The sequence below is a fragment of the Xenopus laevis genome, chromosome 6L (assembly GCF_017654675.1).
Source record: "Xenopus laevis strain J_2021 chromosome 6L, Xenopus_laevis_v10.1, whole genome shotgun sequence".
NCBI classification, from domain to species: domain Eukaryota; kingdom Metazoa; phylum Chordata; class Amphibia; order Anura; family Pipidae; genus Xenopus; species Xenopus laevis.
This window is the reverse complement of record NC_054381.1, coordinates 102321911-102339533: the sequence shown is the minus strand read 5'-3', so window position 1 is coordinate 102339533 and position 17623 is coordinate 102321911. Positions and strand designations below refer to the sequence as shown.

At 36.4% G+C, this 17623-nt stretch overlaps 1 protein-coding gene across 7 annotated transcripts in view; it reads right to left on the bottom strand.

Moving 5' to 3' along the window:
- The window catches only part of carmil1.L (capping protein regulator and myosin 1 linker 1 L homeolog), a 165402-nt gene that overhangs the window by 70212 nt on the left and 77567 nt on the right, over nucleotides 1–17623 (bottom strand). For all 7 annotated transcript variants that reach the window (XM_041566338.1, XM_041566340.1, XM_041566339.1 and 4 more), the window contains exons 4-11: nucleotides 17202–17261; nucleotides 12633–12754; nucleotides 11802–11899; nucleotides 11549–11619; nucleotides 11388–11461; nucleotides 7155–7230; nucleotides 5820–5908; nucleotides 1437–1531 (exon numbers count right to left, since the gene is read on the bottom strand). In XM_041566338.1, the coding sequence (XP_041422272.1) occupies nucleotides 1437–1531; nucleotides 5820–5908; nucleotides 7155–7230; nucleotides 11388–11461; nucleotides 11549–11619; nucleotides 11802–11899; nucleotides 12633–12754; nucleotides 17202–17261 (685 nt within the window). The remainder of the gene's footprint in view (nucleotides 1–1436; nucleotides 1532–5819; nucleotides 5909–7154; nucleotides 7231–11387; nucleotides 11462–11548; nucleotides 11620–11801; nucleotides 11900–12632; nucleotides 12755–17201; nucleotides 17262–17623) is intronic.

The following is a 17623-nucleotide window of genomic DNA, read 5'->3' as shown; positions in this document are numbered from 1 at the left end:
TATCAGTTTAGTCTAAGACGAGGATATTGTATTTCTCATGACTGAAGAGAAAATAATTGCCTGCTGTATTCAGTGTACACAGTCCAATAAAAGAGTAATAACCTGCTCTGTGAGAGTTGCATTTATGTAAAGTTGTGCAAAAGTAAATCACTGGGTAGGCTCAATGTGAATGTGCATTTCATTTGCCCGTCAGGCACACACAACTAGCTTTGCCAAATCACAGAATCTGTAAATGTTCACAGAGTAAAGGATGAAACTAAAAGAATTATTTTACATCTAGAGATATCTATTTAAACCTTATTATCTCTGTCTAAATCTCATATACTGTGCCAAAAGAACTGAAACAATATCTAAATTGTCCTCAATGGCTATCTATACTGGATCACTAAAATCCTCTAAATTATCTAATATAAGTAATTCAAAAAACAACTGGACTTGAGGAATAATTATTAAAGATGTTTCACTACTCATCTGAGCAGCTTCTCTAAATTACTTTTACCTATACATTTATCTATCATAATAAGCTAGGGTACCCAGGTATTTAGCTCTGACCAGCTTATATCCAACACATGTCTTGAGGACTAATACTATTGGCGTGTACCACAAGAACTCATAGGTACAAATATCTTTCTAAAATCTTTTTACAGTTACTTCCCTGATTTCTGAGTGTTTTCCACTCTTTCAACAATGTCGGCATCTCCACGCACTCCTAGATCTGTGTCCTTAACTGACCACTGCATTGCCCCAAATCTTCTCACATCTCTGTTCTCTCATAGTACCTATACCAGTCTTCATACATATATAGCCTCTATGCGGACTTCAATTTCCTAGTGTCAAATCCTTCTACGTCACGCCCTCACTGATCCATCTGCTGTCCCACAGCTCCTATCCCAATCTCCACAAATCCAACCTTACGATTTCTGTCACAGTACGAGCCATCTCAGTGAAAAAGAGATTTATTCTCTTATACACCCTTGGAAGTACAATTTGAAGGTCAGTTAGGGTGAGATTTCTTATTATATATTCTTGGAACAATGGTGTTTTTTCTTTAACATGATTTTGAACTAAGGGTGCAACAGACAAAGCTTTAGACCTCAAAGACGAATGTGAACCAAAAAGTATGTAGACCACTTTCATAAAGGGAGGCACACTTTTATTACATATGGCTAAACATGAAGAAAAGGAAGCTGGACCGCAGCAGGATAACTGCATTAGTGCTTTAATAACACAGCATGTTTTGGGTTAGCAAGAACCATTTTTCAAGTGTCCTGCTAAACATAACCATGTACTTTTAGAAAACAGAATAAATGCCAGTAAAATAAAAGTAAGCCATCCACAAGAAATGGATTTAAAACTATCTGTATTGCAAGGGCAATCCCCATGGAATCAGCACAAATCTACTTACTAGTTCAGTATAACTGAAAAACCTCAATTACCTCTATCCTCAAGGGGGTTGCTTGCAAGATTAATAGTATGAAGTCCTGAGTTTGGATTATGTGCAAGGGCGCTGGACAGTTTCTGTGCAAAATCTCTGCAAAGGAGAAATACCTTTAATTAGAGTACACAAAACAATTAATACACTGCAATAATTTTACAGTTTCTTTTCCCAAATATTTCCCCATTGCAACTCAGAGACACCTGAGCTCTCTCACATAGCATGGCACAGATTCTGCTGCTACATGATAAACCTAACTGGTCCATGTACAGCTGCATTTTGTATTGAAATTCTAAATTATTGCGGTTACAGTTCTACAAGGTTTTTTCACACCACAGCCCAGCATTCAATCGATCTTCACGTTGTCACAATTGAAGATTTCAGCAAAAAGCCTCCATAATACACCAAAACCTGGCAGAAATATTTGCTACTTAAGCTTTCCATCCATTCTAACATAGTACATTCTGATATCCCTGAATCAACTTATCAGTATGGGTCTACCATGTGTAACATGTAAACCCTCCATGTGCAGAATAAAAAAAAAAAAATTTTGAATTCCAACCCCAATATGTAATAAATGCCACTAAGTTTGCCCAGTAGCATTAACCCATAGCACCCAATAAGATGTCTGCATTGTGTTTGGTCTCCTCAGGGGTAGTTCATGTTTTTCACTTTTTTGTTTTCGAATAGTACTTTTTGTTCTTAATTTTGACTGTTTCCCACTATTATGTTTTCCCGAAACAGCTTATTAAGGGGAGTGGATACCTGAATCTTTAAACAATTTACCTTTTATACATTTGTTGATGCAACTGTGTCCTCCACCCAAAAGACTGTGTTTTGCATAATGAAAGGAAATGTAATTCTAAGCAACATTCCATTTATTTAGAAAAGCAATGGTTTTAACGTAAATGTAACTGCAAATTAAAGCAGTATTTGTTAAGCCCTTTCTGTTCTCTGTTTTTAATCCCGATGTACTAGTCAGTTCTCCTTCAGGTCTGGCTTATGTTACAGCTACTGCTTTTATGGCACTTACATTTACAAAAAAGTTGTTTGGAATTACACTTTATTTTTATTATGAAAAAACTGTTCTTGGGTACAGCAGTATCAGTCCTACTTGGCACAAATGATGTGCCTGTCAAGAAATTTTCAACTTGCACCTTAACCGACCTACACTTCCACATTCCTTTATATACCGTGCCCCTATTTCTGATGTCACTGAGGGAGTGCGGCACATCTATATATAGATGCAATCGGCGACAGAAATGGGGCACCCCGCCAGACCCTCAGGCTTCGGGCCGGTCCACACATTACAACTGGGCACACACCCTGTCCTTTGAGGCCAGCAGCACACAGAAGGCTAATGCATCCATACCTTAATGTGTGTGCATTAACAGGCATGGCATCAGATATTGGCATGGAAATACTAAACTATGTATTACTGCACTGAATTACGCCCACTGTGCATACCACTGGCTTTATTAAAACTGTTATAGTGTTACGATTCATACATTAATTGCTGGCAAACCTCAGATGCTGATGAAACACCAATTGAAAATGAAACTTTTAACTTATAAAACCATGAAAACATCCAGTAAAAAAAATGGAATGCTATTGTTCTAGGTGTTATATTTGTAAACAACAAAGTCTTTGGAAGGTACAGGACCCCTTATTTTTTCCCCAGAGTGCAAGACATTCTGGAGTGATTTGTCAACTCATTGAGGGTTTATTGGAAACACCCTGTGGAAAAACAGGTTAACCCTGTAAAAAGGACACTGACAAAAGGTCAAGAGAAAATTTCAAAGCCATTAATGAACCATTAATGAGTTGAAATTTAGTATAGAGGGCTTAGTAAGGTGAATACATATGCTGCCATAGTTTTATGGAACATACTGTGACAAAACGTCGGATATTCTGGAGTCTTACTACAGCTCTGTTCGTTACTTTTGTACATGCTCTGGGCGATGGTCCCTGTATAGGACTGAAATGCTGAGTATTCTGCATGTATTTTCTGTTTAAATAAATCTTTTTTGCTATTTTTTCAAATCCTGAGAGTGCAGCAGCTTTGTTTTATATATATATATATATATATATATATATATATATATATATATATATATATATATATATATAATGTGTATTTTGCTGCGATGAAGCAAAATATTCAAGCCTAAGTGAAAGTTTAAGGGAATACTATGATAAATGAACAATGTGTCTAATGCCCTGATGGCAAACATCTATCAAAGGCTATTGTGATACTAAACTCTATAGTTAGTATAGGTATGGGTATATAGAATTTATGTGAAAGTAGGGAGGGGTGTGTGTGTGGATGCTGGGTTTTCATTTGAAGGGGTTGAACTTGATGGACTTTGTCTTTTTCCAACCCAATTTAACTATGTAACTATGTCGCGGAGTGAAGGATTTAGAGGAATTGCAGACTTCCATATACTCAGCACCGCCACACCATTAAAATGATATATCAGGCAATCCCATTTGTACTGACAACAGTGCAGACACAGTGCCATGTAGGGAACAGCAAGCAAGCGGTATACACTTAATCAGTTTGACTAATGTCTCAAAATAGAAAGACATATTACTAGAAAATAAAAATTAAAAAGAGGATACAATTAACAAAACAGATGAAGATCTGATCAAAGGTCTCACTTCAAGGGCACACAACACCTAAAAACTGTTTACCAAACAAGATATTTGGGTAACGGAGACTGACATGGGGAAACAATGGTATTTTTCAAAGAAAAGCCCCATTCTGGTCCCTGCACTGGGAGGAAGTTCCTGGTGCACATAGTCGTGTTTGTGCATGCACATATGCATAAGTGAGTGCCCCAGTTTGCTTATTACAAACATGTGTGATGTAGGGACGTGCTGACCGTTGAACGTCACATTCATGTGCATAATGGGCGAGCTGGGGCAATCGCTGTGCATACTTGAGCCTCAAACAAAGTCAGTGTGTTTCATATGGGACTTTCTCAGAAAATACTACTGTTTCCACTATCCAGAGAGCAGACTCGGTTAGTTTGCATCTCCAGTGGGGGGACACTACATTTATTTAATGGGCGACCTTTAGCCCAATATTCAGTTGGAGTACAATCAAAAACAGTAGCTCTGAAAAGTGCAAAATCAGCATATATTTTTCAATGCAGAAAGCATGCAGAAAAGCTGAAAGGAATGAATATTATCATATCCTATATCACACAGAGCTAAATCATTCCAAGATTATTTTTCACTATTATTATATTTTAGCGATAATGGCTTTCAGCGGACCACAAATCCCAGAATCCTCTCTGGGCACACTTAAGATACTCTTGTCTCCTGGGAGTGGTTTCTCTGGTCCTCTCTCCAGCTCAGGGGTATCACTCTTGTTCCCTGGTGCTCACAAGCACATGTGGCCCCTCACTCTCCTCTACTTCAGGAGGTTTCTAGTGGGAAGCAGCAGCAGCCCTAAGGTGTTCCACACCACACCTCTTTTTAACTACCACATACCTGTAGTTAATTACCTCTAACTGCCTTTAGCTTGGTAGCTGCAAAACCCTTACATGGAGTAAGGGATGGAAGCCCAGCCTGCTCTCTTCCATCCACTCCAGGGACCCATAATCCAGCATTTACAAAGCTGGTTCACCACTTAAACATTTTAACTAGCTGCAGCAATACACATTTCTCTGGAGTTTCTTATTTCACCAGCCTAATGCTGGTGAAATACACATGATTTTGTTCAGTTTTGACACACATATCTTACACCATATACAGTATATAGGTCATGGAACTCCAAGGTTACTTCTAATATCGTCATATTTTTGAACACGGGGTACTTTATTTATTATTGACAAAAATGACATCACTACTTACCGTTTATAACTGATGGCATCACTAGTCACCGTTTATAATGATATAATTTACAAGATATTCATGGCTTTTGTGTATTGAGTGGTAGCCGAAACGTCAGCTTCTGTATGCTAAATAAAAACACTTTTATTGGACTAATAAGACCTGAGAGTGCTCGCTTTGGTTCTGAATATTCATGATGCTTTTTCGCTGATAGCACCCAGGCAAATAACACAGAGAATTACGAGTTGTGCCGGCTCTTCACGGATTATATATATATATATATATATATATATATATATATAGTTTACACACAAACCTTTTTAAGAGGTAGCTTTATCTTTTCTTCATTATGTCTGAATATATAGGCGGTATGGCAACATATAATATGAGAAAGAATGGTTTGGCCATTAAAAAAATGTTCACTTCAAATGAACAAGAAAACTGAAAAGTCTGGTTAAGATTTAGATCCCTTACTTTACCAAGACACTACTCGCTAAATTATTAACTACGTCAATAAGCTCAGTTCTAACTTTATGGCACTTACATTCTGAGCCCTGCGTTTTCTAGAACCAATTCTTCCAACCGATTGGACTTGCTTACCACCCGCAAAATCTGATCACAGACATCAGTAGACTGGAATGCAAACATCAAAGAGGCATTTTACAAACATTAAAGGCAATGTGTGGTATGTAAAATGCAATTTACATTCAGGATTTACTCTTATGGAAGAGACACCAAAGGTAAGTAAGTTAGGCTTTTATGACGGCAATTTACCCATGGGAATTTTAAGAGGGTTTTAATAAATTAAAGATTGAAAACCCTCCTAAGTCACCGACAGAAGAGGAAATGATTACCTAAGATGAAATGAAAAAAACTAAAGAGCAGAGACAGTGATTGAAAAAAATAAATTAAATACTGCTTATTGTTACTGTAAGAGGAGGATTTAATGGCCCTTTAAGGCATGGCACGATCACTTAATTTTTTGTAAAATTCCCTTAACAATAGGTTTGCTTGTACTTTTAGAAGCATATTTATTATTCTGTGTAAAAAATGGCGTGATAATACACCACACATCACAAGGCTTCCAGCCTGTTTTCTTAGAGTGACTTCTGCTGGAAGCAATGTAAAATAACGGTGGCAAATCTGGCGTTTGCATGGTGTAAAAATACACATACCATGTGATATTTTACACAGCTTTTTACACAGTTTTTTTCTGCAAATTTTGTTACACACCATAATAACTATGCCCCTAAATGTAAACCTCTAAATTGGTGTAGTGGGTACACAGCAGGTAGACTAAAATACTGTTCCACAGTCGAATGCAATGAGCAATGTCCAAGTACATCAGGCACTCAAGGACACCCAGAATGGTACCTTGGATTTTGTGTCAGCAACTTACGGGAAAAAAACACTACTTTTAAAACTTTTTGCTTGTGGTAGATGCAGGTGATTTTGGCTTCATAATACAGTTATGGGACCTGGGGTTTTACAGATAATGGATCTTTCTGTAATTTGGATCTTAAATCTACTAAAACATTAAATAAACCCAATAGGATTGTTTTGTCTCCAATGAGGATTAATTCTATTTTAGCTGGGATCAAGTACAAGGTACTCTTTAATTATTATAGAGAAAAAGGAAATCATTCTTAAAAATGAGAATTATTTCATTATAATGGAGATGGTCTTTCTGTAATTTGGAGCTTTCTGGATAATGGGTTTCCGGTTAACTAATCCTTTACCTGTTTAGACTGTGTGTGGCATTACCAAAGACACAAACTTAGCATAAAGTGTCAGGAAATTAATGTCTAGAATATAAATGAGAAACACATCCAAGCAAACAGGCAGAAGTAAATAGAGCAATTTTGTTGATATTACTTACCAGTTTCAGATCCTTCGATGATAGCTTTGTAAACCATTGATTGTATTCCAGGGCAGCAACGATAGGTATTAAATCTCTATGAAACATAGATAGATATCTCCGTCACAACAATTTATCAGTGAATTTACTCCAGCTTAGCATTAACAAACCTTAGTACGTTTAATGCTAATGTATGCAGAGGAAAATCGCACTTAAAAAGTCTTCACATTGAATTCACTGATGAATTCAGTTATATTGGATTGGACAAAAATCTACAACTCGATATAAAATAAAGTTAGCATCAGGAGACACACAAGTCAACATTAAGGGGCAGATTTATCAAGGGTCGAAGTGAAAATCTGAATTTCAAGCTATTTTCGACTATCAAATAGGCCACAATTCGATTTGCATTTGAAAAAAATTTGACTATTTGAAATTTATCATGTACTGTCTCTTTAAAACTTCAAGAGATTTTTTTTAATAAATTTCGAAATTCGAAATTTTGTTTAGTGAGTAATTGATCCTCAGCATTCAGCTCAGATTCAAAAGCAACAGTTATGATCCATGTGCCCCTCCCTCAAGTCACTGATTGGTTAATGCCTGATAACCAATCAGTGGAAATGAGAGCTGAAAAGTAGGTGTTCTGGCTATTATGTTATACAGCCAGTCGCTCGAGCCTTTATACATTGCAGTTTTGGCTAACTAACTATATTGGAAACATTTAAAATTTTGCACAGTCTATCTATTTGCACAGTTTTTATTTTTACACCGAACTGTTCCTTTAAATATACACTGTTGAAAAAGTCTATCAGTCCCAAATTGTTTCTACAGAAAAAGTTCATAGGCAGCCTGGTACTGTAAGTCAGAAACGGATCAATGCAGTTGTAATTTTTAAGAGATGCTAAAAACAATAAAATGTTCAGTCAAAGCTATAAAATACTTAAAAGGAAAATAAATAATTGTGAATATGCTAAACTCTACAGAATATAAAAAGAGATTTTGTAGGATGCTGTTGGATCTACATCCTACAAAATCTGATCGTGTCTAAAAAACTTTTTTTCTCTCACTGGAAAACACTGACTGTTGAATGTAGATGTATAAGCAAAACACACCAGATCGGGTTTTGTTTGATCCACAAAATCTTGTGCTATTGCATGTCAAGACTTTCTGGGTCAGGTAAAATCTCATAAAATCTGATCAAAATCTCCTAAAAGGAGTCATCACATGACAGAGCTTGCTCAAAATAACAGCTGCAAAGGGCCAGTTTCTGATTCACTGGTTGGCTTTGAGGCTTCCAAAGCTGTGTAATGTCAGAATGGAAATGAGAGATGGCGTTAATAGTCAGCAATTATATGATCAGGAAATTAAATATGTACAGGAAAATATGAGGTTGAATCAGGAAAAGACCTCCTAAAGTCATGTCACTTTAAGGAGCAATCTCAGTTGCCAGTGGGGAATATGTTTGGGCCTTGCTAGAAAGAGGCATTACCAGGCTACAGGCATTATTGGGGAATACCTATGATTGTCGTATATTTCAGTGGAAATTGGGAGGATGTGAAACCTCACCAGTCGTACGCTATTTTTAAACATGAAGCCTTGCAGGAAGTCATAAAAAAAATTAAATTAATACAAATTGTGACACACTGTCCCCATACAGCATCAAACCAAGATACCTGGCAGTGGATGCAAGCTGTTTTTATTGTTACTATGATACTGAGTTTGTATTTTGTATTTATGTTCTCCCCCTAATGGTGTGGGTTTTTCTTTTATACTTTAAAAACATTTCAACTGACTCCTGAAAAAAACTCACCCTAGTGTGTTGTGAGAATTAGATAGGGACCTTAAATTGTAAATTCCAGTTGGGAAAGTCTAATGAGAATACTCAACAATTTATGTAAAGCATATAAATCACCTCTTGTTATTAAAAAATTAAAAATGTAATGTTTATTAACCATGGGGTACATTAAAGGGTTGTTGGGTTTCAATTTTGTTAATTTTCAAGTTCTAAAAGAAAGCAACTACTAGAGTTCACAACTACTTTTTTTGATATCTATATATTTTCTATATCTTGAAAGAATAGGTTTAATTTGCACTAATTGTATTATATCATCTAAAGCTAATGTCGCACAAAGAGGTTAGCAGCTGTTATTGTATGCAGGTATACTGTATATAGGTTCCTACAACTACACATGGCAGATTCTCAACCTGTGGATAAATGCAGGCCAAGGATCAGTCTATCCACTGGCCTATGCGAATCCTGTCTGGCATTGGCCAGACAATGAAACCTACTTCTAGGCAGCTACAAGTAGCAGCTACTAATCTCCTACAGTGGCACATGAATTCCTATGGCTTTAGTCCTGACGGAGAATGGGGTCAGTCAAACTGGCATTTGTGTTAAAAGCTGAAGTGCCTATAGAAGATGCCTCTGTCAGGAAACCTATGTCACTTGGGTAAGTGCCAACTGCAAAATACAATATAGAACAAAAAGTAACACGAGTTCTCTTTATTTCATTTCTCCCAACTGGCAGGAAACTGTGAAGTATACTGGGTTGCACACTGTTTTGTTCCACTGCCATGCTCTGTAAAGTAATATAAACAAAAGCTAACTAGCTTGGGTATGATGAAGGAAACTACAAATTACAAAATGTAATCACTAAACACTGAAGCAAACAGCTTGTTCTCAAAAGCATTAAAAGCATCCTTCCTGCAGAGTCGTCTAATCCTAATGTGTTGGCCCAAGATAGATCAGCTGTGGCAGGGAGCGTTAATATCTTCATCAACACATGCACAGCATAAAATACCCTTAACTGAGGAAGGTTCAGCAGAATGGGAGTTTCTTATGGTGTTTGGAGGAAATGAACGCAACATAGCTTCTCCTAATTAGGAAAAAAATACACTAAAACTGACAAACACACAAAACAAAGTGCCACTAGATATGCTCACATCATGGCATCGCAAATCTCAGTTAAATTATAATTTGACAGGAAAAGTAATATTCAGAGATCCAAAAGCACGTGATTTGTTTACATGCTGTTATTTATACTGGCTAGAGAATGCATTACAAAATTATGAACTGCTTTGTTTTCTAGTAATATAAATCGTATTGCTTCTAAGTTTAAAACTAGTATGAATCAAGCTAGCTATACCTCTTATATCAGTCAGTATTTGTATCTCATTTTTATGTTTGATATATACACCACCCTCTGTTGTACAGCACTGCAGAATATGATGGTGCTTTAAAAATACATGTTATTATTATTAATAATAATAATAATAATAATAATCTGACTGATACAACCTTCACTGGTGTTTTCACCTCCCTTTTGAAAAAAGAAAATAGTAAAATAATTGCCGTAAACACAGTGGAGAGTATGACATGGCTCCACTAATAAGTATGCATACATGGACATGTTCAATAATCTGGTTTAGAGATGAATAGGCAACATTCCAGCTGTGCAGCAAGATACCTAACTCAGCACTATTTCACTAACAGTTTGGAAGCACTGATGAAACTCGCAGCTCTATTAAAAATCACAGAACAGAAAAATAACAACTAATTTGTACTAATTTGTACACTATTTGAGTGTCTCTGATTTTTTTTTAATAGCCAAGCAAGCTGTATGTGTTAAAGCATGTAATAAGGAATAGCTCTGAAAAATGAAATAAAAAACCAATACAAGAAATATATATATATATATTTTTTTTTTTTAAAATGACAGAAATAGAGTGACCAGATGCTATGGGCTACTAGGCCAGGTGCAAGATTTACAATTGCTATTGCATTACCCACTTATCAGGGTTAAAAAACTCTTGAATTCGACCCTCGAAGTAAAAATCCTTAGAATTTGAATATCGAATTCGAAGGCTATAGCGCAAATGCTTCGATCATTCGATCGAATAAAATCGTTCGAATCAATCGATCTTAGAAAAGTGCTGGGGAAGGTCCCCATAGGCTAACATTGCAGCTCGGTAGGTTTAAAGTGGCGAAGTATCAAGTCAAAGTATTTTTTAAAGAGACAGTAGTTCGACTATCGAATGGTCGAATAGTCGAACAATTTTTACTTCGAATCGTTCAAATCATTCGATTGAATTTGACACATTCGACGGTCTAAGTACCCAAAAAAATTATTTGAAATTCTAATTATTTTTCATTCGAATCCTTCACTCGAGCTTAGTAAATCTGCCCCTTAAGAATATGATTTCTCATACACTTGTCCAATTTTTAATAAAGAAAAGGAAAATTAAACATTTTACCTATGATCGAGATGGCTGAAGTCTTGCAAGTTTAACTCCCTGGTATCTTGTGTTAAATATATTGTGTCCACATCCTATAAATACAGTATAAGGAACAGAATGTAAATTGGTGGTTACAGAAGGGAAATCCCCTCTTAACACATTTAAAGAATTATCCTTACCCATTGCACTTCTTCTCTGTATGGCAACCCTAGCCAATCGCAGACACAGGCGTACATCTGTGAAAACCCCCCTAGTGGGAAAAATGCCAGAGAAATAGTTACTTTGTGGTATGTTTGATTGAGCCCTACAGTTATGTGATTCACCCATCTACAAATAACAGGTTAAGAGCACATTTTGATTGTATTTAATTTAAAATCCATCTTTACAGTTAACTTTTGCAATTATTATGAAATTTTCATTCTAGTCACATACCACATGGGCCTACTTCTGTCACAGTCTGGCTGTCCCACAGAGCTTGCAGATTTGCTAGCCTGTCTGGTGGTTCCATGGTTACCTTCTTTATAATTTTCCTGAAATAAATGCAAAGGAAAATCCACTTCTTTTATACTGTTTATTACTGTATCATTACTAGATTAATTATTAAGATCTGTCAGTATAAATATAGACAAGGCATTCACACATTCTTGAACTCAGCATGAACAGTGGATTGCAAAGAATATTATAATAAATTGGTTGGTATATTCTTATCACTTCAGATATTTCCATATCTTCTGTCTCTTGTTATTGTTTCATACTGTCTTAAAGTGGACTGTGTTAAAGTGGACAGCTGCTGCCACTGTGGTCTACATTTCACAGATAAATAGGTTGCCTTTAAAGTAGCTCTCATTGTTAGGCTGGTGCTCCAATATGACTTGTCCTCTTGTAGGAATCTTCAATATTTGTTTAACTCATGAAGCTTCAAGAGGTTGTTCATCTTTCAAACACTTTTAATTCTGGTGAAAACCATCTGAACTGCTATTTTTTATTTTTGACCATTTTCCTAATGTTGACATTTATTATTCATGTTTCAGGTCTTTGTGTCTCTTTGAAGCAGCTCTGGAAGGGATGTCATCAACTAATAATCAACTGTAATAATTTGATAAATTAGTGCCTATAGTGAAAGGGGCAGAAAGTCACTTCATCTGAAGAATGGTGGAATATTGTATTATGGCACATACATATATGCATTGTTTTGAACTTTTTTTTTGAACCACACATTTTCACCCACCATATTTTTTTTTTTAAATGTATTGATTTTCTTACACTGGTGATAATCCAGGAAATATCTTTCGAAGACATGTGCCTATATGGGCTACAACTTCATTTATATCTTCTGAGGAAGACATCTTCATTGCCAAGTTGCATTTTTCAGTTTCAACCACCAACTGCAAGATACATTTAAGAATCGAGTAAGTGACCTGAGCACAATTTCACAAAATCTCATAGGTTTAAAAACCTACTGCGCCTTATATACTGGTCTTAGTATGCATATGCTTAACGTGGAATTAGTTTTGCCCAATAAGTACAGCATGATCTACCAATAGAGCTTGATCTGGTGATAAAGTCACAGCAGTATGGAGTTGCTCGTAGACTGTAGTCTTAGATTACTATTTATTCAGCATTATAATCAATGTGACTTAAGGGATGTACAGGCATGTCAACTCAACCCACATTTTATAGGAGTGACCCTAATTTAAACAGCCTCATCTGGTCACCCAAAGAAACAGCCCAGTCACCCGCTTTCAGTATTTTCCATCTTGGAATACATCCAGACCCAGATTTGTGGCAAGGCCACATAGGCCCGGGCCTAGGGCGGCAAAAATAGGGGCGGCATGCCGCCCAGCCGCATTATGGGGACATGTGCGTCCCCATTCAATTACACCAGCTGCGCCAGCGTTTTTTCGCTGGCGCGCTGGGAAGGGGAAGTGTAGGCGGGCGCTAGGACAAAGAAATCCGGCACTGAATACATCTGCCACTGAAATGCAGTTAAGTGTCACCTACATCCTCCAAAGCAACCGGAGTATGGAGTGCTGTTGGCAGATGTGGCCTGGGTGGGCAGGACACGGTTGTGGGTTGGAATGGGCAAGGCCTGCACCTAGATCTGAAGGGATTCATGTTGGAAGCTCTGAATGTATGTACTGCCTTTCATTTTCTATGTGATCTAATTAATTTTTTTTTCATGAAACTGTAAGAGGCTAAATAATCTATGGAAGTAGACAAGACCCTTTTTATTCACCCAATGTTGTCTAGGACAAAATATTTAGGCAGAAAATTAAAACTATAAAAAAAACTATTTTTAAATATGTTGGACTCATCATTCACTTAATCTGCCACTGGGACCGAAAACACGATGCAGGTGATCAAGGGAGCCATTATTATAATTATACTTTTTGCCTTACAAGTCAGAATACATGTATCAGAATACAGTATAATCCATCCCTAGGCCATACTTATCTTACCCTGAGGGCCTGGGGTTTTAAAAACTTGCTTATGATTTACAAGGCAATGTTTTTGATGAGGTTCAATTAAAGGGGACCTGTCACCCAAAAAAAGTATTCCAAATCCTATTTTATCACGTTAGTCAAACAAAATGAACTTTAATTTCATTTTATAAATTATTTTAATTTTTTTAAAGTCTGGCAACTCATAATTATAGCAAGCACGCAGGAGCCATTTTGTGGACACTATTATTAAGACAAGCCTTGCATCATCTCAAAATCTTGTTTGTGCATCAGAATGGGGGACCCTATGTCCATCCCCAGGCACTGGTTACACAATTTAATGGTAAAGAGAGAGGGGGAATGTGGGCAGTGCAGTGACATCAAGTAAGTGCTGAATAGAAAGTGAAAGCAATTGCCTGCCCCGCCTCTATGCCTAAGGCATAGCGATGGGGCAGGCAATATTGAGTTTACAAAAGCTATGAATGCTTTAATAAAAAAAGAATTTGGATTTCATGTTTAATTTGAAAAGGACTTTTATACAGCCTTTTATATCTGGGTGACAGGTCCGCTTTAATGATTGCGATAAAAAGTAGCAGATTATTTTAAGATATACCTACTTTATATTATTGCTGTGTTTCCTGTAAAAATGTGATTATAAACTGTGGTGTCTTCCAGAAGGGGTTACTTTTAAGCAGATAGCAGTTAGGAAATAGCACCGTGACACAGTGATTACAATAGCTCAGAGCAAATCAAGCCATACTGACCATGTCACTGAAAAATTGATTGATCTTATTTTCATATGAAAAGACTAAAAAGGTAAAATGACTAAACTAGGAGATCAGGCTGTGTCAAAAACTGGTATGTGCCATTGCATTATACACCTCTAAAAATACAGGTATGGGCTCTATATCCAGAATGATTGGGTGTAGCAGATGCCTGCAGAGTAATGATCAGAACAGCAAATCTCTTAAAAAGTGGCTTTTATCTTAGCAAGTTGCAGTACAAGCAAAAGAAAGGCAGTTTTCTTACAAAAAACAGATCAGTAAAAATAATCATTGGCATGGTGGGTCACCAACTTTTATCAGCATTGTAACAGCAAAACACAGCAGGTCCACAATCCTTGGTGGCTAATCAGGCCCAAATGGGCAGCATGAGGCTTATTGTCTTGTTTGCTTGGTCGCCTGTGGCATATCACCTGGGGTTTTCAGGATAAGGGGTTTTTTCATAGTTTGTATCAGCTTCCAAAGGAGGAACTAGAGTTTATATTCCAGAAGAGCTGTTATTATCCTATTTAACTTCTAGGGCAGGACCGTCAGAACACACCAACACAGACAGGGACCAAGGTCCAATAAAGGTATGTGCCAACTAATAATATAACGGGCCACAGCTTTTTTTACTGATTTGCTGATTCTGAGCCTGCTAGATACATACCCAATACCATGTGCAGTCCAATATTTGGTTTAAGCTTGTCAAAATTGCCACAACAGACACATATGCTAAAAACATTGCGTTTTTAACTACAACACACTAATGTGAACAGACACTGCAAGGTCCAGCAGCAAGAACATGGAAATACTCCTGTGCTACTGGTTAGTTTTGTGAATGTGGTTAAGGTTCCAGTGATTATGATTATAAACTGTACTGACCCCTGCCTAGTGTCCATATACCTGGGCTCTGTGTTCTTATCTTAGGACAGAGGCACTGTAAGAACACCATTACATGCCACCCCACCTTTGTTTGCTTTTAGCACTTTTATTAGTTGATGCAAAGATGTACAAAGTACAACAGAATTAGCATTGCATAAAGGTAAGTGAATCAGTGAAATGTCATTGATATTAATGCATTCCTACAAGGCACTGCTTCCATAGCATGGAGGTCCTCACATCTCTTTTTGAACTACTGCTTCCATATGACCAAATGCTCAGCAGTAGGTAAAGTGACTCGTGACTTTGGTATGAAATAATGCCAATTTTTTATTTAGAAAATGTCCCAAAAATGCCTAATTAAAACTTTTTTAAGTAAATCATTTTATTAGCAATGATTATTTGTAAAGTATGATTGTTGAGATTTTCATTCATCCAGGTTATGGTATATCTAATATAAGTAATTATAAAACAACTGGACTTGCTGAGTAATTATTGAGGACGTTTCACTACTCATCCGAGCACCTTCTTCAGTTCAACTGAAAGCTGCTCGGATGAGTAGTGAAACGTCTTCAATAATTACTCAGCAAGTCCATTTGTTTTATAATTACTTATATTAGATATTATTTGTACAAGTTTTCCGTTCACAAAACACTATTCAATATTATACATTTCTCTCCTTCTATCTTACTTGAACGTTCAAAAAGACATAATAGAAGCAAAAGGAGCTGTGTCATGGGACTAAAGAGACAGCAACAAATAATCAGCACAAGAATTCCAGAATTACGTACTATAAATGGGTTTATTCTTACTGTCAGTCATTATGGCAGCCTGTCTAGCAAATCAACACATTGGGGAATAGTCTCAAAATAAAATAATTCTGTTGGAGGTGAATAAATGAAATGCCAAACACTGCTAGGTCTTCTGTTGTTGTATGTTGGAAGCCGAGAGAACTGATCGCGATTTGCATATATTAGCATTTCAGTCTTCATCATTATCATCCTATGTATGGCTTGCTCCTACTGAGAAAGACTGACTAGATAACATTTTGTAGGAAGAGGATTAAATGCTACATATGGTTAGATTCAAATACACAAGGACACAGAAGAATTTAGTTTTATGTTACCATTTGTCTTTTCAGCGGTTAATATCAGAAGGTAAACGATGTGGACTGAAACCAAATTGTGCACAGAGAATTTATTATAACAAAGGCTATCAAATTGGGGTAATTGGGGCAGCAATCAAAAAGGCAAAACATATATAATACATCAGTAATCGAGGTTTCATACATCTTTAATGCAGGTGAGACACAACATTCAGCATCTCACTTGCATCTGGCAGTTCAGCACAGTCCTGTGAATACAAGTTAAACAAGAATGGGCTAAACCATGCATCCAGTGCTGGAGAACACATATTAAAACTTCTGTGTTTAAAAACCCTAGCATGTTGGTGATATTTATTCAAAAATTAATATAGACGGCACAGAGATGGAAACACCATGTTTTATTATGTCAGGCATCCCTAATTTCGCACTTTCTATGTCAGAAAAGACAGCCTGACTCATAATGATCTTACTGCTGCAAGAAACTCTACTCACACAATTTCAAACCATTCCAATTATCTATAATTGCCCAGAGCTTAAAAACCGCCTGTCAGGCTACACAAAGAGTGTGCCACTTAATACTGAAGCAGTCATTCATTTTTTTTCACAAACCCAAAAGCCATTAATTTAGGAAGCAAATACTTACATGGCCAGGTTTACTGCAAATCATGCTTTGAATTTCCAGGTAACTGAAGGTTAGTTCAAGCTGTTAAAGAAAAACACAGTGTAATGTTGAAAATATGCAAATATATAACACTCCATCCAAAAATGCTGCTGTAAGCAAATAAGCCATCAGTATCATAAAAAGCTGTGAATTGGATACTTTTTTTTTTTAAACTGGCTCCATTCCCTTTGCAAAAAAAATCATCTTGTACATGAATTAATTTAGTTGAGCTTATAAAAAAAAGATTAAACACAATCTGAACTGCCACACAGTGTGTATATATGTGTGTGTGTGTGTGTGTATATATATATATATATATATATATATATATATATATATATATATATATATATATATAGATATATATATATATAGATATATATATATATATAGATAGTTCAGTT